Source organism: Myripristis murdjan, chromosome 21 (genome assembly GCF_902150065.1).
Source record: "Myripristis murdjan chromosome 21, fMyrMur1.1, whole genome shotgun sequence".
NCBI lineage: Eukaryota > Metazoa > Chordata > Actinopteri > Holocentriformes > Holocentridae > Myripristis > Myripristis murdjan.
In genome coordinates this window covers 12,972,501-12,994,302 of record NC_044000.1, presented here as the reverse complement: position 1 = coordinate 12,994,302, position 21,802 = coordinate 12,972,501, and the positions used below count along the sequence as shown (strand labels likewise).

Genomic DNA, 21,802 nt, shown 5'->3' with positions numbered 1-21,802 from the left:
ACCTTCTACTCGTAGGATCACAAAGCCATCCTGACAGACTGACATTACCACCTGACTAAGATCTGGTAGTAAAGGCAAGCTTGTATTTCTGTTTGCAGTGTTTCTGTTCAGTGCTGTAGTATATGCACTATACACACTGATAACAAGTGAATAGTCTCTGGAGACATGAGATCGGGGATGATGTCACATGATTTTATGGTTTATGATGCCATTCAATTACTATTGAGCCATGTGGGATGAGGAAAAAAAAGAAAAAAAAATCTTTTTATCTACTAAGTGATATAAACCTATAGTACACACACACAGAGGTTATTCATATGCACACTCACTCACGCACAACATCATCGGCCACCGTTTACAAGCCATGTCATAGCATTTATTTTATAAAGCATGTCATATTTAGGCGGGCGAGCCTGGAAACATTCATGTGTTACATAAAACGGTTTCGCAACACTGGTTTTATATATCCAGTTGCAGTGACTCAGTTGGATGTTTCTCAAACTTGAGACCTTGGACTGATTTGTCCATTTATGACAATGAGTAGCAATGTATTTTATTGAACCTTGGAAAGGAGACTCATTTCCCCAGAACTGACAACTGTTGTTCTTGACTGCAGAAACGCTGTGAGAGGAGAGGGCAGCAGCTGAGTTGTATCGCCCTTTAAATACACCAAGTTTCCTGTAATGCGATTTGGTGTTCTCAAAGTTGGTGCTGTTGTTATGTCTGCTGGTTTTGTTGTTGCTGCCCACTGCTAAGCCGCTCCTTGGTGTAATTTTGACTTTGAAAGTAGCCCGCTGCCTCCCTGCCAAAATAATGCCGTAGGGGTTGCTCTCCTTTCTCTCGCCTTTTTATATATCTTTGCTACTCTCTCTCTCTCTCGCTCTCTGTCGTTCTCATTCCTATTCTGTCTCTCATATTCCCAGGTTCACTCTCTTTGTTTCTCTTTCTATAGCACCCTCTCTCAATGTCTGTTTTTCTCTGTCAACCCCCCACTCTCATCCACTCCCTCATACCACTTTTTTTGCTCCATCTTGCTCACCCCCCCTCTCTCTCTCTCTTTCTTTCTCTCTCTCTCTCTCTCTCTCTCGCTCTCTCTCTCTAAAAGCAGCTTAATTCTATCATCTTACGGTTGGACAGCAGTAATTACATTTATGACACAAATCCTGCTACTCACAGCAAAATACTTTGTGTGTGTGTGTGCGTGTGCGTGTGCGTGTGTCCATGGATAGGCGCACATCACCCATAATGCTCTGTGTGCATGTCTTCATACATCGATATGTGTGTGTTTCTGTATATGTGTGTGTATACCCTCCATCCCCTGATAACCTACTCTAACACCACTAAGCTATTTATAATAACATTTATATCATCCCACTGTCCAACCCTCTGCAAACAGACAAGTTTGGACATAGAGGTCACTGTCTGTGCACATAGTGTGTACACTATATATTTCTTGAGTCGAGCGCAATTGCCCTCAATGTACGAAGATCCCCAGTGAAAAATGAACCCTCACCCTTGGTCCTCATTTTGAGTTTCACTGTAAAACATAAAATGCATATTTCATGTGGAGTTTATTAATCTCCACAAGGCAGTGCATGACCAAACACTGACGTATACAAAATCTTGACGTGTCTTTGAGTGCTAGTATGCCGGATTATCTATTGAATGTAGCTGAAAGAAAAACGTCAGCCGCTTGTTTCACTTTGAGCGCTTTCGTGTTTGGTGCGGCCAAGTGGTTTGTGTCGGTTTGAATGTTGTTGGCAACTGTGAGCATGCCGGCCTCAGAGTATCGGGCCTCTCTCTTGAGCGTGAATAAAAAGAATAATACATCAAACATCCTGTATATTTCATGTTGAGTTTACTCATGCTTGCAGTGGCCTTGGTTCAAATGTTGCTGGCAGCTGTAATCTAGTGTCCTCTGAGTTTTGAAACAGTGGATTATCTCTCGAATTGCACATCGCTAACCTCTCTAAAAGAATGCATACCATCCTAAGCCATATACTCACAGATTTGTTTTCATAGGTCTGTTTAAAGTTTTCTTTTTTAACTTTTTTTTTTCTTTTTCCCCAAAGCTGTATGACTGCTGTGCTGCTTGGCCAAGCATCAAACAGATTTAGTTTTCAGTACAGTTTGTTTTCAGCCAGTGGCCAAGAGTACAGTTTGCTGTTAAGTTTCATGCAGCCATGAAGTTGCTGTCAGTGGTCAATAACCTAAATCGCCAAGTGACTCTTCTGTCATTTTTATCATTTATTCATCATTTGAGCAATTGACTATTCTTATTTATTAGCAGTTTTGAAGTTATAGCTAATAACTTTGAAACATCAATGTTTCATTGGAAGTGACATGAGAGACCACTTCTGACAATTGTAGTACTCTTGGATAATGTCACGTTGTTGTTGTTGTTGTTGTTGGTTTGTGTGTGTGTGTGTGTGTGTGTGTGTGTGTGTGTGTGTGTGTGTGTGTGTGTGTGCATTCACAGGGGACACATTACCGAGGGAGCACATCACCCAGACAATGTCAACTTTGCAGGGAAAGGGATATAATTGACCAAATGACACTTAATGACAACAGTCATACATATTCATTAATGTTCTATACATGTGTATATATATATACACACACACACACACACATTTTCTTCTCATGTTCTTGAGCAAAAGTGTGCATTTCACATCTGGCACATAAAAACCATCTATACTCAGTTTTGGTGCTTTTATTTTAATGAACTTACATAGTTTACATAGTTATGACTGTGTTGGATCAAAATCACTTCCTGCCAATCAAAACATATTGTTTTTCTTAATTTGCAGAAAGTTTCAAAGCTGACAAAATTTGAAAATAACATCCCTTCTGGTGTGTGGGATTGATTTGACCAAGTATGATTCACTTGTAATGTAGGAGGATATGGCTCATTGTAAATACGTCTTTCTGTTCATACTAGTGCTTTTTATTTTCAGGTTTTTGTTGGCCCTCTTTTGCTGGAAGTACTATAAAAACATAGTGTTTTGTGTAATATGTTGACTCATTGATTCTGCTATGTTTTATTTTGCTAACATTACTTTTACTTTTATGCTTTTTTTTTTTTTTTAGGGAAAAAAAAGGTTCAACAAAGGAACAAACAGTGGGCATTGCTTTCAGTGTTTTGATTCACAGTACATCTACTCAGTTGTATTTTAGTACTGCAGTGGCAGCTTTTTGTACTAATCCAAGACTGATTCCCATGAGAGAGGATTTATAGGGTGTCAACCTCAGGGTGCATGTGTCATCTGGACAGTGTTTTTAGATGGGCCATGAAGCCATTGGAGATGGGAACTTGAAATGGGCGGGGTGCCGCCTGTCATGGCTCGTGTCCATCTCCTCTCCTTGAGCAACAAACTCACATTATGCATGTGCATAAATTCTGCCTCCATCACTACTCTTTGTGTGTGTGTGTGTGTGTGTGTGTGTGTGTGTGTGTGTGTGTGTGTGCGTATGTGTTTGTTTGGTTTGGTTAATGACTGTTTAAATAGATGTGGAAGTGACATCAACCCTCTGATCTGCTCTAGTCTGAGAGAAGACACACACACACACACACCCACACACACACACAGAGCAGTCGTGTATAGAGAATCATTAGCTAAAGTGATGCAGGTTCAGCTATCATGAATCACAGAGGCATCATATCGACAGGCCAGAGCTAGTAGGGGCTCACATACACAAGTGTGTGTGTGTGTATGGAGTGCTAGTATTTTGAGCTGGCAGCAAGCCCAGTCTTCTTTCTTCCCCATTTTTCTCTGTCTTCCCCTCTGTTCCTCTCTCCTAACATGGTATTCCCCAGAGGATACTTATTTTCTCTTTGCCCAGTCTTCGTTCTTCCCTTCTCGTTCTTCTCTATCCTCTCCTTTGCTGTCTCTCTGGATTTGGGTGACACACACTGACAAACAAAGTTGGAAGCACCAGCACACATTCCGCTCTCTTCCTCTTTTGTTTTACAATCAGCAATCCTCACAAGTGTCAGGACTCAGTAGCACGGCAGTGGGCTTGAGGCTTAACTCCAGTTTTAGTGCTCAACGTCTCGTTGGTTTCCTCCAGCAGCATAGCAACAATTGCTAGGTAGCCTGCTTAGTGCCGAGCATGTCAGAGCAGTGTGTGATGCTTCATCTTTGCTTCCAATCTGATTGAGGCCTCACTCTCTGATGAATACTTCCACCATTGCTCTGTCTTCTCATCCATCGCCCTCCTCTTCATCACTCCTGCTGCTCTCTGCTGGATACAGCACTTCCCTCTGTCCCTCAGTAATATCCTCCACAATGTATTTGTGGTGATGGATGGTGGAGGAGTAGCAAAGAAGCAGACCTCACATCCATCACAAACTCAACAACAGCATACAGTAGTTGAGGCTAAACTGCATCTCTCATTTTTCTTTGCCTCTGCTCTCTAGAGTTTAGCCGCATTGTGGCTTGTCCGGCTCTCTACAGTCTTTATAACCCAGTCAGACCAGGGCACAATGTCTTACACAGCCTGGTTACTACCATATACAGCACGTGTGTCATGGAGGGCCAAGAGGCTGCAGGTTTTCATTCCAACCAAAACTCCACCAGGTGAGTTCACTGATTAATGCCTCCTCTCTGCTTGAAGGTGAGGTGATCAGTGAAATCACCTGGTGGAGATTTTGGTTGGAGTGAAAACGTGCAGCCTCTTGGCCCTCCATGGCAACAGCTTGATACCCCTGATACACAGGGTGTCCATGGGTCTTTAAAAAGTTTTCAACTGTCTTAAATTCAATTTTAGAAATATTAGGCTGTAAAATTCTTAAATTCAGCTTCGCAAGGTCTTAAGTCCTTCTATATCAAGAGTCAACATTTTTGATGGTGTACTACTGCTGAACCTAAATACTGCCTTCATATGTGGTGTTGTAACGTAATGTATACTAGTGTGGGATCCAGGAAGAGTAGTTGCTTCCTAGGTAGTGACTAATGGTGGTCCAAATAAGTAAAAGAATAAATAAATAAATAAATAAATACGTTCTTACTTGTTGGAAGAACAGCCTGGGCTAGATGAACCTAACTCATTTTATACTTACCTTTCACACTTATCTGTAGAGAGACAATCAAGAAAATATTTGTGATTTCCTGCCCCAAGTTCTGTGGAGATGTGGAGAAGTATCAGATTTATTATAGCAGATTGCTATCAAACCTAAAAGAGGCAGTCGCGGTACAGTTCAAACAGTCATCAAGTTAATAACCTAGAACGTTCCATTGGATATTAATATAATATTATAATAATATATAATAATGATAATATAATATATAATACTAATATATAGTTGCCTTTTTACCTTTAAACTGACCTGCAGTACTTATCTGAATCAAAAATTAATCCTACATTTTACTAAAATGTGTTTTAAATAAGTCTGAAAAAGCACTAAATTTTACTCTGATACATGTAGAGAGCTACTGAGGTAAATGCCTACCCTTCTCCTAGATCTTCTAGAAAGTGTAGCATTTTGTTTTAAAAGCAGCAATATGTGTCTTTCACTCAATGGTTTGAAATGGAATTGTAATGAAACCATTAGTCACATATTGTTTCCCATACCGACATTGTCATTCCAGGGCTCATAATAACTGTTGACTCCAGCCGCATGAGATGTTCTTATTAATTTGAAATTCTGTTATTCTCTACTGATGTGCCAAATTATCAGAGATGCAAACCATAGCATACCAAGTCACGGTTAGCTCCAGCTAGACTAAACAAGCTAATGCTAAACGTGACATCCGTCTTACCCTCTGTCTCTGTCTGTTTGTCTCTCTCTCTTCCTCCAGCTCCGTCCCCTGCTGTTGAACTGGGCCCTACGCTTGGCTTGAAGAAGTCCAGTTCACTGGAAAGTCTCCAGACTGCCATGTCGGAGGTCAATCGGAAGAACGAGCTCCTCCCCTTCCACCGGCCACGCCCAAATATGGTCAGAGGAAGAGGCTGCAATGAGAGCTTCCGAGCAGCTATTGATAAATCCTACGATGGGCCACCTGAAGATGATGATGGTAAGAGAGATGAAGAGGACGATAAAGTGGTGGGCTGGGGAAGTGCATATGCCGGATTTTTAGGGTTTTTCAACAGGTGCGTTTGCCAGTTCGTGTGCAATGGATAATTGGTTTACTAATGGTTTACTCAGTTGGTAAATTCTGGAGAGGGTAGGGGAGACAGGGAGACAGGGGAGAGAAAAAAGCAGGAATCCGAATTAAGGTGAAGTTACAAAGCATGTTGAGTGTGACTGCTTTTGTAGATTATAGGATTTGAACTTTAGGATGTTGCTCTCTAGTTTAGCTGAACTATTAAATTTTCTGGTTCCAAGATGTCTTCCGTTAGTAAAAGTCTATCTCTATTAGTGAAATTACTTGCCACAGACTAGTAGGCCTGGTGTGAGCAAAATGCCCATCCTCTTTCGATTAAAAGCAGACACTAGTTTTGAGTGCATCAAAAAAATAGAAAAAAAGAGATAATGCATCAGCTTTGAGTACTTCAGTCTGAGAGCTGAATGGTTGTTATTTGGTTTGGTACACTTGAAACTGAGGTTCAGTTCCTGGCTATGTTATTAGCAGCAAAGTCTTATCAGTCACCACCAGAGTAATGAGTCAGGCTGTCTCAGATCACTATGCACACACAGGATAGGACTAATATGACATGTCAACACCCCGCACACACACACACACACACTTGCCATGTCCATCACCATCTTTCTAACTATTTAACACTTTGAGAGCTGCTGTTAATTGACAAGAAACAGTCTCTGAAATGCACCAGGGGTCTCTCTCTCCTTTCCTGCCTGTGACATTTCAGGATTTTTTATGACCCTGGAGCAAACATAAACCCTTGAAAAATGCAGTGTTAAATGTAAATACATAGCTGTCAGCGGTTTAATAAGCCAGTTTTTCCTAGACATAGATTTGCAGCGTTACCTACAGACTACTGCTGATTAGCAAAAAAAACATGGCTACTGTTGAGAAAGCGGGGAAGTGCATGCTGGAGTTTTTAGTCAGGGTTCACGTGCAGCTGATGCATTGTGTAGGATGTGGAGCCGAATCCTGCTAATACCACTGTGCTTCACAATTTCCCGTGAATACAGTTGTCAAGAACACTATTCAATGGGGGCTTTCAGTCTCTGGCTTTGATGTCTCGTGTCAGCTGGTATGGATTATAGTGGTGAATAGTTGTTTTTATCATTCTCTTTCTGTCTTTCTTCACTTATTATGCTGTTCCTTTACCTCACTTATGTTTTATTTATATATTTTTTTATTCACTTTCTCTCTCCTTTCACTTTTTATTTTCCCTCCTTCTTGCACCCCATCCCTTGTCAGTCTCTGCTTTTAGCAAGATTTTGTCTTTTTTGCTTACTTGTCTGCCTACTTTTACACTCCCTGTCTATCTGTCTTGCTTTTTTCCTTCCCTTCTGCCCTTCCTCTCACTATTATAATGTATTTTTAGTATTTGTAAATAAGCACTTAATGGTTTCTGGTTGTTTGGTGTGACAAAGAGATATGAAAATATTGTTAGCCTTCAAAACCACCATTTATTTTGTCTGTGCTGTCTCTTTCCTTCTTTATTCTTTATTCGGATCCTTAGCTTCCACAAGTGGTTGCTAGTCTTCCTGCGGTCCCTTTCTTCCTCACCACCACTGCTCCCTTCCCAAGTATGGCTGTAGATAGAGCAGCTATAAAGACGCATTGTTGTGGGTATTAGACTGGTAGAAGCACATTGAGTTTTGTAGTAGGTGCACAAACACAGACACACACGCACACACACACACACTCACACACACAAACACTCACACCGGGTTACTGTACACTGATTAAAAACATAAAAGGAATAATAAAACGGTTTTGCGAGAGATACAGCTATGATTTCTTATTAGTTTTCCACATTCGACCGTTGTGTATTTTGTCTTTTTAAGGGAAGGCTAAGCTGGACACTCGTGTAGCTGCATGCCACACACGCATGTGCACACAATTTCAATCTATTGCTAGACATTTCTCTTTCATTCTGTTGCTAGTCTGTCTAATTGAAGCTGAATTGAAGAGCCACACCAAGTTAAATCTCACTTGAAATAACCCAGTTTAATTGGGTTTGATTATCAGATAAAATCCTACAAGTGATGTGTGGTTGCCTGCCTGTGTTTGTGAGCGTGCACTCGTACGTATATTTGTGTGTGTATGCAGTGCATGTGTGTGTGATCATTGTTATTCAGAGCTAGGCCTCCATTCTGTCTAAGAAGTAATGAGGCATCACAAGTTACGCTTTGGATGTTTTCCCTGTCATAATGAAGAGTTAATTAATTTACTGTAAAGTTATTAAATCTACTCATGAATAGAGAGGGTTCAGTGTGTCTGTATATGTTTTGGCAGGTTCTGAGGGCATACATGCATTGTTGTATGTTAGTGTATTTTTGTTTGTAATGTATGTGTGATATTCACTACGTGGTCTCACAAAGTTTTGTGATGCTTTTGAATTAAACAAATGTTGTTTCTGACACAATAATGAGTTCTTCTGCATAAGCTCATTAGCTTATTCCCTAAACTGCATGGTTATGTATCCACTGGGAATCTCTCATTACAGCACTGACTTGTTTTTCATGTTACTCAGTCTGTGTCGATATCTGAAAGTACTTAAAGCTTAGCATTAGCAATAACTAAATCAGATATCTTACTTACTATCAGTCTGTTTCAAAATGGGACAGGCCCAAATCTCCATGTTTGCTGTTGTTTGAGATGTGTGAGATGTTTTGGTTTTTGTGTTTGACCTTTGTTATGGTCAGTGGTGAATTAGTGCATAGCTATATAGTTTAAGGCTTGCAGCCGCTTTGCATGGAGCTCATGCCAACAACGACACAAAGCAGTAAGAAATGATTGAACAGCAAAGCTACATGTGTGGCAGACCAGGCCAAAGCGAAAGCATGGGTGGATAACAGCAAATCAATGTAGACTCATCCTGATGAATGTGAGTGTGGTACTTGACCACTTGATGGGGAGGAGAGCAGGAGCAATGGCAAAACTGCAGGTGATGAATTTGTGTAGAGCTGCAGTTGTTTCCTCAAGTTTATTGCCCCCGGATTTTGTGCCAGCTGGTGGTAACTGGTGGTCAGTCAACTTTATCTGACCCAAGTATTTTGATCTACAGTGTTTGATGTATTACAACTGATACTATAATTAAAGTCAAAACTTGTGGCAAATTATACATAGACAGGGTAGGGGGACAGTGGTCACACAATTCTTGGACAGTTTACTTGCTGATAATGAGAAATTAACAAAAAACACTCCAAGATCTTGATCCATCCAAGTTATTTTGTGTGGCCAAATGGATTGCTGCTCACGTGGTACCATGCTCATGTACATAAGATTAACTGGATTCAACTTTTAAACCCAAGCTATCCCAGGATACTTGTAGAGTGAAATGTTCAACCAGTCCACCAAAGGCTGAATCTAGTTGCTTTAAGACTGCTGCAGCTTTTAGTAGAAAAGCACATTGTTTCAATTGGGGTTTCAGTACTGACAAAATAACAACAAGAATCCAGCACTTACCCAAAGTATCTGATCAGCATGGCTACTGTACTGTAGGTGTTGAGTGTAAACAGCTGTTTTTGTCAGTCATTCTGAGTCTCTTAGTAAACATTGGATTTATTTAATTTTGTAACAAAATGGTGTCAAAGTGAAAACAACCCACTAGGTTTTTCCTTACTGTGTCTCATCTTCTTTTCCTCCTCTGTCCTTCTTTGTAGATGATGGGTCTGATCAGAGTTCGGGACAGGACACCCCTGCTAGTGGTTCATCCCGCCAAGGAGTTGGGGATCAGATAGAGGAGAAAGACAAAAAGGACAAGAAAAAGAAAGCTAAAGCAAAGAAGAAAGAAAGGAACAAGGGGAAGGGAAAAGAAAAAGAGAGGAAGAAAGCTGAAGAACAAGAAGAGACAGAAAAGAAGAGCAAGAAAAAAGGCTTTGGCTTGCTCAGGTGAGTGTGTGCACCTCCATATTGTTTGATTAGGCCAGTAATGGAGGGTTTGCCTCTTAGTTCATGCGGTGATATTGTTAAGCAAATCCATTTGACTCATTCCTTAAATGTCTTTCTGTGAGAATCCACGCTGGCATGTCTCCCTTTGCCCTGTTGGTATGGAAAGTTAATTACTTCCTCCTTGCTCCATGATCAGTGTGTTTCTCACGAATCTGCTCATAACTTTTTGTAATTCCCTGCTAAAAAACAAACAGATAAAATCACACAAAAACATAACCCCTGTCCAGCTCCAATGGCTGAGGTAAAAAGATGTATGTCGGCTGGCTCTTGATAGGCTACAGGTGACCTGACCATTAACATGCATCAACATGTAATTTGTTCTCTGCCACCACCCATGGGAGTTTTTAGTTTCCGTAATAGTAGAGTGGGTTGAGGTTGAAAAAAACAAAACAAAACAAAAAAACACAGAAAAACCATCTCAAAGCTTTGTTTAGCTATTTAAGTAACAAATCAAGCAAGCAACCCTTCCAATGTAATTTGTTGAGTCCTAGACATAATACACCAATAAACAACACCAAATCTTTCCTCAGTGAGGCTCCCTGTCTGTGTTAGGTTTGAATAGTCATATTTTGTATACACACTTGATCGCTTTTACACAACTGCTGAGTCCCAGTCTAAATATCAAGTTGAAGAACATGACTGAATATGTACTGGATAAGATATATAAAATTGATATTGAAATTGATTGTCACCAACATGGTTTATGAGACCTTGCAGTTACTGTAACCAGAGGGTCACAGCTTGAACCACTACAGCAGCCAATGTTTGTTGGCAGCAATTATGTCTCGTTAAACTGTCCTTTGTGAATGTCCTAAACATTAGATCAAAGTAGATATGTGCAGTCCATCATCCAAAATAATATGGACAAAAGTGCACTGCAGGTACAAAATATGAAGGACACTTGCTTTTTCCATTAGGTATACTACTGAGCTAGATCCTGATGAAAGCCAATATCTCTCAATGCTTTCCTTTTTAAAATGTGTCAGTCAAAAAGTGATGCAGATATTAGAGAAGCAGCGACTTAAAAGAAGGATTTTTAAGCTTTGAGACAATGGAGATGTGCAAAAACAGCTGCAACTCAATACTGTGAAGATGCACTGTTGGCTGTAGTAGGCAGAGAGAAACACTGGGAGGGATCAGGACAACCAGGGATACTCGCACAGACTCAGGGCAGGTGTGGAACTGGGTGGGGCAAACAAGACTGAGTAACCAGACACGGGTGAAAACACTAATGCGAGTGACACAGCAGGCCCAAGGAAACTACACCAAAACACAAGGAAAACAGAAAAATAAAAGTAGAGTGCAAACCGAAAGTCCAAAACACAAGAAACTCAGAACCATGACATGTATCTAACATTTTGCAGATTCAGTGTGTTAATTCCTGAGTTTATGAGTACAGATAAAAAAATGTGACCCATGCATACCCCTTTCTTTACATACACATGTTGGAACACAGTTTACAAGTGTCTTTTCAAGAGAATACCCTTAATCTTTTTTCCCCTCATGAAAAACCTCACATGCTCACAGGCATACAAAGAGCACTTCAAGAATGGTGCCCCAATTTCCTAAAGAGGTGTTTAGAATGCGATTGTCTTTCTGTGTGAACGAGGGCATGTAGGCACACACACACACACACACACACACACACACACTTGCGTGAATGGGGCAACAATTTTGACATTCTAATTCCATCATAATATCAGGCTGTGTTTTTTTTTTTTTTTTACTACTTTGTAACCGAAATGGGATTTTACATGACCATTACATAGATAGGCATCCAAAGAAAAAAATGCTTGGACGCAATTTTATCTACAAAATACAGCTGCAGCCATTCAAAATATACAGAACATACAAAAGCAGTCTATGTGAACCAGAACACAGCAAATCACTTCCAGATTTCAGACTTGCATTTTATTACAATGATTATGCCCCAGAATTGCATCTTACTTAAAGTGAAATATTGGGTAATTACGCTAATATACACTAATTTGACTTAATTGAAGAGGTTCAGTGCCTCATTTTTTCTTGATAGTCACCTCTTTCCCCCTCTCTCTCTCCCCCCCCTCTCTCTCTCTCTCTCTCTCTCTCTCTCTCTCTCTCTCTCTCTCTCTCTCTCTCTCTCTCTCTCTCTGAACACATAGCTATGTTCAGTCATTATTGAGTGATTATCTAGCGGTGAATAGAAATGTTCCTTTTATGGTGTTGAAATGCTGTCTTTGTGGTGCAGTGAAGTATGCGAACGGGGCTTCATACCTAAGCCTGTTCATAATCATGTTAAATTGACTTAGCGAGCAATGAGGGGAAATTCAGATGGATTAATGGATGGTTAGATAGATAGAGGTATATGTGGAGGGCTAGAAGGATGTTTCTTTTTTTTCTTCTAACCGCCTATTTTTAGTTGGAATAACTTCTAACATGGCAGATGTGTGTCTGCCCATTCTCTCTTTCTCTCTCTCTCTCTCTCTCTCTCTCTCTCTCTCTCTGTCTCTCAGCCATTTTCACTCCTCATTGCAAAATACCCAGTACATGATGCACCATAGGGTTTCATTTTTTGCCTGCTGGAGACAACGTTTTAAGGGTTTTCATCCCAAATTGAAAAGTCAGGACTTTGATCAAGTAGCTGGACTGTATATCATCAGCCTCATTCTCTATCAGCTGAGACTAATTTGTTTAGATTTTTTTTTTTTCCTTTACTCTGATTGGATCTTACAAAGCTCCCCCTTATAATGGCGGTTTTCCACTATGATGGCAAACCAATACAATTTCAAACATGCTTGTGAATTGGACTCAGTTTCCACTTTATTTAGGTGGAAACACATAACAGGGTGCATATAATTAATGAGGATGTCTAGTTGGGTGATGTGGTGTTATCCTATCCCTTCTCGCACATATCCCAAAAACTTCCTTCAAGTGGCAGCCCTAGCTCACACATTGCACATGATAGCCATCTCTCCTTCTGTCCCTTCCTCTTTTCCACAGTTTTCTGTTTTTCCTTTACCATCACAGCCTTTAGACACAACTTCATATTGCTGATATATATATATATTTTTTTCTTTTCCTCCCTCACTTCCTCCCTTTATTTATTTTCATCATAGCAACATCTTAAGAACCTCAGGGTTCACTGATGGTTACTCCACATCCCTTCTTCACATCTTCATCTATTCCTCTTCCCTCCTTCTACCACTCCATTTATTCACTGAGAAGCCTGCACAACACACCCAAGAATATCTTTAGCTTAATCTATCCCAACCCTCCCTGTATTCATCTGTCCTTCCATCCATCCTTCCATTTAACTACTAAATCCCACATCACTCCTTGCCTTAAGTGCCGTAGGATGAAGCCTAAGGATATGTTCATACCCTCCTTCCATTCCCCCATCCCTCATCATCCTAAGAGCATCTTGATTACAGCCTCATGATAATCTCTACTTTCCTCTCTCTCTTTTATCCAGTCATACTTCTGCTCCATCTTTCTCCCCCTCAAACCCTCTCTCATTACCTCCTTCTCCCTCCTTCATCTTTGCATCACTCCAGTTCTTCCTCTCCCTCTCTTGCCATCCAGCTCCAGCTCCCCATCTCCATATGATTGCATGTAATGGCAGCGGACCAGGCAGGGAAATTGGTGCTATTCAAAGCAGTTCTGCCCAGGCCAATCTGCTGATTGGTCACATTCAGACAGGGCCATGCTTTGATTGGCCTAATGGTCTGGCAGAGAGGCGGGGGGATACTCGACCTTAGTCACCACTGAAGTAAAACTGGACTTTTATCAATTTTATCTGTTTCAGTGAGGACAACACTTTGAAACTCTGTTAAACTAGAGTGTGTAAACGAATTTAGCGAAGAAAGAAAGAGAGACAGATGTACAAAGACATCTGTCATCAATCACGTCATTGGTGCTCATACAAGACACTGTGTTTTCAAAGAGCTGCAAATAGAGGCTGCACGAGAAACAAAAAAAAAATAAACTTACTCTGCACCAGAGGATTTTTCCTGTGAAAGATCCACCCATCACTGGGTATATAAAACAGTAATTGTGAAAGCTGTCATAAACTGGATACAGTATACAGTGTGTGTGTGTGTGTGTGTGTGTGTGTGTGTGTGTGTGTGTGTGTGTGTGTATAAAAGAGAACATGCACAACACTCTTATTTTAATTCAGTTTGAATTAAAGTTGATTTCCACATGGTTACTGCAGTGTTGCATCCGTATTGTTAAGCCAGACATTAAAGTTAGACGGTGTGAATAATGTTCAAAATGTCCTTTAAAGTGGACAGCTGGCGGGGATGATCTGCTCTGTCATCTGGACTGCTGCCACCTGCCAATCAAACCTGTCATTCATCTCTGTGTGTGCATGTGTGTGTGTGTGCACGCGACATTTCAGAAGGTGGCAACCATCCTGACATCATGAATATTCATGAAGTGATAAAACATGATTGGTCACACAGTCAAATGGGTGTCAGATAGTTAGAGTCCAGACGCTCTGTCTGTCTGGGAGGGTGTGTGTGTGTGTGTGTGTGTGTGTGTCTTTTTCATCTGTTTCTTCCTCTTTTCCACCTGTTCCCTCCCTCCAAATTGTGAGCAGCCCCTCCTCTTACTCTGAGTTGGCTCTGGACAGGAGGATGCAAATAGATAGACAGTTAAATATGACAACCCTGGAAATATTCATATTTAACACACTAATACACACACAAACTCACACTCACACACACATGCATATACACAGCTTTCTACCATATCATTACACTTGAACCTTATTAATATGGGTTGAGAGTATGGCCCTCCAGGCTGTCCTGTCATCTGTGTGTGTGTGTGTGTGTGTGTGTGTGTGTGTAATTGTCTGTCCAAATGAAAAGATGGTAATCTATTAGGTGAGAATAGGAATGGACAGGGTCTACCAGAACCAGAGAGGGACAGGCGTTTGTCTTGGCAGTGCATCACATTGTTGTTTTTGTGTGTGTGTGTGTGTGTGTGTGTGTGTGTGTGTGTCTGTGTGTGTGTGTGCATGTACTCACTGTGCAATTGAGTTAAGCTCAGTGTGAATTTATGAGAATCTATGATAATGTATGCATGGTTGCTCGCCTGGTTGTATTTATGCACTGCTGTACTCACCTCCATCTGGCTGTTTCTCTGGTGTGTGTTCTCATGTGTGGTTGTGTGTGTGTGTGTATACTCGTGTATACATGATTGTTACTGTGCATGTGCACATACTTGTGTGCACACGTGTACTTTTGCTGTTGGCTGAACAATGGACTGTTTCTTAGAATCTGAAAACGGTCATTTTGTGAGAATAGCACAACTGTTTGCAGAGTCAGTTTCTCAAGGCAAACTCATTTTGAAGATGTTTACTATAAGAAAACTTGTATGAAACATAATATGCCAGGCCTATTCAGCTAACAGCCTGCGGGCTGGATACAGCCATTTTGATTTTTTCTATGGCTTGTGAGAGGCTGCCAGTAAATCAGACTAGCATCTATGATAGCCTGTGATAAATAAATTAACGTAGGCTACAGGCCTACTTAGGCTACTTTTAGTCTGATAGATAGTGTTTTACTATATTCATCCAGTTATCTATCTTTATGGATATGGACCTGTTAGAAAAACGCAATGGGCTCTATATTCATGGGTGTGCAAAGACTATCACAAGCAGCGCCATTACCAATTGATATTTTGGTTACTGGGAAACAGGACTTGCTCAGTCAGTCAGGTGGCACAGTACAATACAGAGCTCAGAAAGTCAGTGTGTTCTTTGTGGCATGTTGTGTTTTGCACAGTATAAATAGGTTTGTGTATATTGTGCAGCCAGGATGCCAACATGACTTTTCAGAAGAGACATTGTGAACTCTGAACTGAATTTGCTGATGGTAGATGGTCAACTTGATACCAGTACATGGCAGAGGAGGGGCCAGCTGGCAGAGAAATTGTTGCCATGGACTGCATTTTCTTTAATGGATTAGTTACATTCTGTCTTTAAGAAATAATCAGTAATAGCATGGTTACTTTTATTCATTTATTCATCTGACATAATACATTTTGTGAAGATAATAGTTTGTCTCTGATTTAGAGTAAAAATAGGGCCCCATGACTCCTTGGTTTATTAGATGTAGCCTACCCTTTTGCACTTGTGTAGCAGGCTCTGTAGCTCTTTCTGCACTGCTTATTTGTATGGACTGGCTACTATCTGGAATTGTTTATTATGATATCATTAAAGTGGAAGAAAAGAAATGCACATGGCTATTTCAATTCATGAAATAATAGATCTATTAATGTTACACTGTGAGAGTAAAAGTTTCCTGTAGCCATTCATTGACAAATTATTTTGTGTGGTCCACAATCCCTAAGTGAATTTCCAATTCGGCCCACTTGCTCCTGAAGTTGAATAACCCTGTAATATGCCATAGAATACACATATTCCCAAGATAAAAGGAAAAATCATATTGAAAAAGTCATGAGGCACAGTAGGTGAGCAGAAGAACTTGAGGTGACTGTGGGAGAACCAACCAGCCTTTCAGTCCTCAGTCTGCACTCTCTTTACCTCTGTTTTTGATGGCCATAATTACCCTCTCCCCCATTTCTGCCCCTTTTCTCTTTCCTCTCTGCCTCTCTCTCTCTCTGTCTCTCTTCCGTCTCTCCAATTGTCCATAATGCGGCACCTCTGTTAGACTAAAGTGCTCCATCGTGGGGACTATTAGTCTATCTCTGCGGTGGGGCCCATTAGGAATGACTAGCTCCATTGTGGGGTCTATTATGTTTGAGCTCCATGCTAGGGCCTATTAGCCCAGGTCTGTGTACATATGCCTGTGTGTGTGTGTGTGTGTGTGTGTGTGTGTGTGTGTGTGTGTCTACATGAAAGGATCGGTGGTAGAAAATGGACTTACTTTGTTGCTGCAATCACTGTCATTTACAGGAGAGGTTCTGATTGGTGAAATGTGCCATTATATCTGAGTCATCTGGAAATAGGCAATATGTGTATGTGTGTATGTATGAGGGAGTGGGCTGGAGTGTGTGAGAGCAGGTGTGTATGTGCGTATGACAGAGCGTGTATGTGAAAAAGTCTGCTCTTGGACAATACTTGGCTGATTTTTAGGAATGTTACTATAGAAAGTGGGTAATATATTTTCATTTTCATTCTAATGTATGTCTGTAGTTGGTGAAGTCTGCCATTTGAGTCTTCAGTATGTATGTAAACGAACAAATAAAACACTTAATGGAATAACCAAATCTGAGAGAGGCTATGTCAGCAGCATATTCAGTGCTGTCTTAAGAGTTTTGTAGAGGGGCTGAGAAACCTGAGATGTTGATATCACTGCGTTAGAAAGAGAGGGAGAGAGAATTATATATACAGAAGTAGGGCTGTCCTACACTAATACGATCCAGGCTTTTTAAAGTGATTTGGATCAGCTACAAACTATACAATCAAATTCTGATCCAAATCATTTCCCCCTTCTACCCATTTCACATCACTTGCCATAAGACATTCATGTAAATCATCATTTTTCCCTACTTGTGGCAGTAAACAATATGAATGCAGAGAGAAGCACACTGTTGAAATATTGGCATTGTGCAACTGAAACAGCCTTCTACAACACAACAAAGGTTCATGTTTTAAATGACATATTTTAAAATTTTTAATGATGTTTATAATGGTGTACAATAAAAAACCTGAAAAGAAAAGCCATGCCCTGTCCTGCCCACTGTATACTGGTTTGAAAGTGTGTAGCTGTGTTTCTATATAGATTTGATTGGAACTCTGTTGTGGCAGATAATAAATACTGAATGACTCAGTTTGTGGGGAAAAAAACACAAAACTTATGTAGGGATTCCTTTTCAGAAGAGACAGATTCAGCAAGAGAGACACACCAAGAGAAATAAGAAGTAAATTCAGACATACATAAAACAATCAAGCAGTACAAATAGATGTTGAAAACAACACATTTTTAGAGAAATGGAGCAAGAAGGCAATAAGTAGACGGTTTAGGGAGACAGAATGACAGATACAGAAACACAGTCATAAAAATAGAACGAGAGACAAACATTTAAGGAGGCGGAGAAACAGTGTCTTAAAGAAAGAAACACAGATAAACAAATTTAGCCTCCGGTAAATTATCATGATTTAAATTACGTCAGTCAGACATCAGCTGTCATTGTTTGCTAATTAGAGAGTGCACACTTAGAAAGGGGAAGGAACCACCAGCCGCCAATCAAACACCCTGACAGGAAGTCATTGGGGTGTCATCGACTGGTGTCATGCCTGCCAATCATTTGTGTGTATGTGTGTAGGTCTGCTTCTGTACGTTTTTGTGTGTTTGTTCATGCATGGGTGTGTCTGTGCATCTGCTCATGCATGTATGTATCTATAAGGGTGTGGGAGTGTGTGCATGCACATGGCTTGTTTTCGTGGCACTCCTGTCAATCATCCGTTCCCTTATGGCTCCATCTGCCAATGATAGCCAGGGGAGGCGTGTCTAAGGAGGGGCAGAGGGAGGGAGTGAGAGCAGAGGAGAAGAATGGAAAGAAAAGGTGAACTGAGAGGCACAGATGTTTGCACTCGTCTTTTACTTGTTTGTCAGTAGGATTTTTTTTTTTTTCGCTTTCTCTCTGGTCTTTTCAGAGGCAGAAGTGTGAAACAGCCCCGTGAACATCTTGCACCCTGTCCCCTGTTCATCTTTGTGTGTGTGTGTGTGTCTACATCCAGATTGATTTTTAGATTTTTGGAGTGTGAACATTTTACTCGTGGGTAGATCATTTTGTCCTGTCCTTGGCTCTTCAAAGAGTTACTCTGAAAGAATATCAGTCTTACCAAGTCGTGTTGTCTCATATTCAGTGTTAAATTCTTGTTTGAAAACGTTTAATAAAGTCAGCCAGCTGCTGAAATGCCTTTATCACTTACCTTATCACTTACCTTATCACTTACGGTGGCATGACAACATACTATGCATGTTGTCTTTATTCTACTACTGCCATACACACACACCGGACACAGAGCCTGCCCTGCTCACATGCTCCCAGACACCCCTGGTGGAGATCTACACTCTACTGCGTACACTCTCCTAGTTACTGCTGTGTTTATATTGACAGTTCATATCTGTGCATTTCTGCTTTTCTGTGTTCTCTGTATGTGTAAATATCTATCGTGTGTGTGTGTGTGTGTGTGTGTGTGTGTGTGTGTGTGTGTGTGTGTACAGTATGTGTCATGTTTTTCCTCATCATCCCTACCTTCCCCGTCCAGATGGGAGCTTTAAGGAACCTGTATGCATTTCTCTAATTAGATCTGCCCCAAATGCAAATGGCTTACCATACACTCCCCATACAGATTGTGGTGTTAAGTCATCAATATTCATGAGTCACCATTCTGTTCCAACTAATGACAGTACAAGAGGTAATGTATTCATTCAAACTGGTTGCTAATCAGTTGCTATCGCTAATATTTCCCATGAAGTGATGCTTCAGTGAAAAAAAAAAAGAAAAAAAAAAGTAAATTTAACAATTTTTCCTGGATTTTTTTGAGTTGTGCCTTGGGTTAGGGGTACACAAGTGTGTCCGGTGTGAGAGTGTGTGTGTCACTGTGTGTCTGTGTTGAGCTTGTACAGTTTTAATCAAACTTCACTCCCCTATGCTAAACCAGCTATTGCACTATGCACTTTTGAGCAGCTTGTTTTAAAACGTATAGAGTGTAGGAAATGGAAGGAAAAAAATGAAATGACAGCAGAAATGCAAGACAAGATGCAGGAGACAAAAAAACAGACAACAGCAAACTCATGGAAGAGGCAAGCAACAAGCAGCCAGAGAAAAATAAGTTACAACCAACAACCCGCTCTATTCCTGCGATCACTTTTTTTGGCACTAAGAGGTGGCACCAAGAAAGTGTGAAAGGTCAAAGGTTACTACTATGACATCATCAGACAAGCCATTTTACTGTCATCTAATTTACCTTCTCTCACACACACACACACACACACACACACTCAGATGAGCTCAGTATGGGTGCAAACTCCCTCTGTGCTCAGCCTGAAGGCAGTGGCAAGAGAAAGGACTTGTCTCTTTTTGTCTTTCTTTGATTCGTTTTTTTCTACTTTTCCCACCTTTCCCTGCCATGCTGTGGCTTCTCAAGTGTGTAGCATTCTCCTCTTTCTATTTCTTCTCTCTCACTCTCTCTCTCTCACACACACACATCCACATTCCTTTTTTCTCCTTTGTCTCCTCTCCACATGTCACTATCTTTCTCTCTTTTGTGTGTATTTTTGTGCCTTTGTGTGTGTGAGTGTGAGTGTGCACACGTGCACGTGGCCTCCCAGGATAGCCCAGTAATGAGTATGGAGAGGGGCTGGATAGCGAGGGTAATTAAGCTGGTCTGTAGGTGTCCAGTACAACTATCTTTCTTTCTACCTCTCTGTCCTTCTTCTTCTTCCCTTCTTCTTCTATCCTTCTTTCTCCTTCCATTCTCCTCTGTTTTAACAGAGTAATGTACAGGTATATCTTCCATAGTTACAAATATTCCTTCCACTGTTTGTGTCATTTTTCTAAGCAGACACTATAGGAGCTGGACTTTACAGTAACAACATGTCAATTTATTTAGGCTTAATTAGCCTATTATTGTTTAATATTTTCACTGTCTTACAAAATAGATGTAATTTGTATTCGCCTACATCATTGTGTAAAAAAAAAAAAAATTGGTGGAAAATTTTGTCCCCATGCTTGCATGAAGATCTGGCACATTCCATTCATGAAAACGGGAATTAGTTTCAGCTTCACCCTTTTCTAGGTTGCTGCTATTCAGCACGGCTTTGTGAGTGAGGTAGGCCTGACTCCTGCCTCAGGTCGCGTAAGCTATCCTAGGGTAACTAATAATGAGCTGACAGATGGATTTATAATGTCATCAGAACATGCAGGTCAAGCGCACATATTTTGGATTAGTAAATCATTTCTAGTAAAATTATTTCCAAAATTATTGTGTTTTGGTGTTGCTTCAACATAGGAAGAAAAAAAAAGAAAGAAAAAGAAATCACAAGACATCCTAAAAAAATTGTTCATCCTCATGTTGTCTGAATTCATACTGCCATAAAGTATAAATCATAAATTGTGGGACAGAAAGCAACAGCCCATACCTGATCCAGGCTATAGACTGTCACCACCTAATTGTCCAGCTTTTATCATTTTGGTGAGCTTCCATCAGTTGGTTTGGCGCAATTAATGTTAGAAAAAGGAAAAAAAAAAAAAGAAAAAGAAAGAAAGATATTCAAGCATTAGAGAAATGGAATGGCCTTAAATGATTTATAAGCATTTGTTAAAATGTTATAGTTTTTTGTGTCAGCTGATATTCACCATATTTCAATGATTTCAATCAAAGATGAAAACATCACAGTGTGTTGTAAAATTTGAACGTGTTTTCTATTAATGAAACCTTTTTTGCAATATTTAGGATTTTTAAATCACTTTTTTTTCATTTACCTTTCATTTACTAAGCCTTTTGAATCTGATACATTTTAATTTACAGAGGAAAAAAATGATCCTGTTTTTCATGTTTTCTTTCTGTCTTCATCTCTCCCTCTTATCTTTTTCACTTTGCGGTTTGTATGCATGTGTAGCCTGTGTCTGTGTAAAGAGTTATTGGTAGGTGTGTGATGAGTTATGTGAGTTTTCAAGTTATTTCCAGCCACTATTCCATCTGTTTTTGTGAGATGTTTCATTAAAGAGCATCATAAGTCAAAGTTTCCCCCCTGGCTGACTCTATTACTCTCTCTCTGTTATGAAAAACTATATGAAATGTAGCTCGG

General features: G+C 40.3%; 1 protein-coding gene across 3 annotated transcripts in view; it reads left to right on the top strand.

Moving 5' to 3' along the window:
• The window catches only part of LOC115379838 (partitioning defective 3 homolog B-like), a 283,828-nt gene that overhangs the window by 172,495 nt on the left and 89,531 nt on the right, over nt 1-21,802 (top strand). For all 3 annotated transcript variants that reach the window (XM_030080760.1, XM_030080759.1, XM_030080758.1), the window contains exons 18-19: nt 5,802-6,017; nt 9,746-9,974. In XM_030080760.1, coding sequence (XP_029936620.1) covers nt 5,802-6,017; nt 9,746-9,974 — 445 coding nt within the window. The remainder of the gene's footprint in view (nt 1-5,801; nt 6,018-9,745; nt 9,975-21,802) is intronic.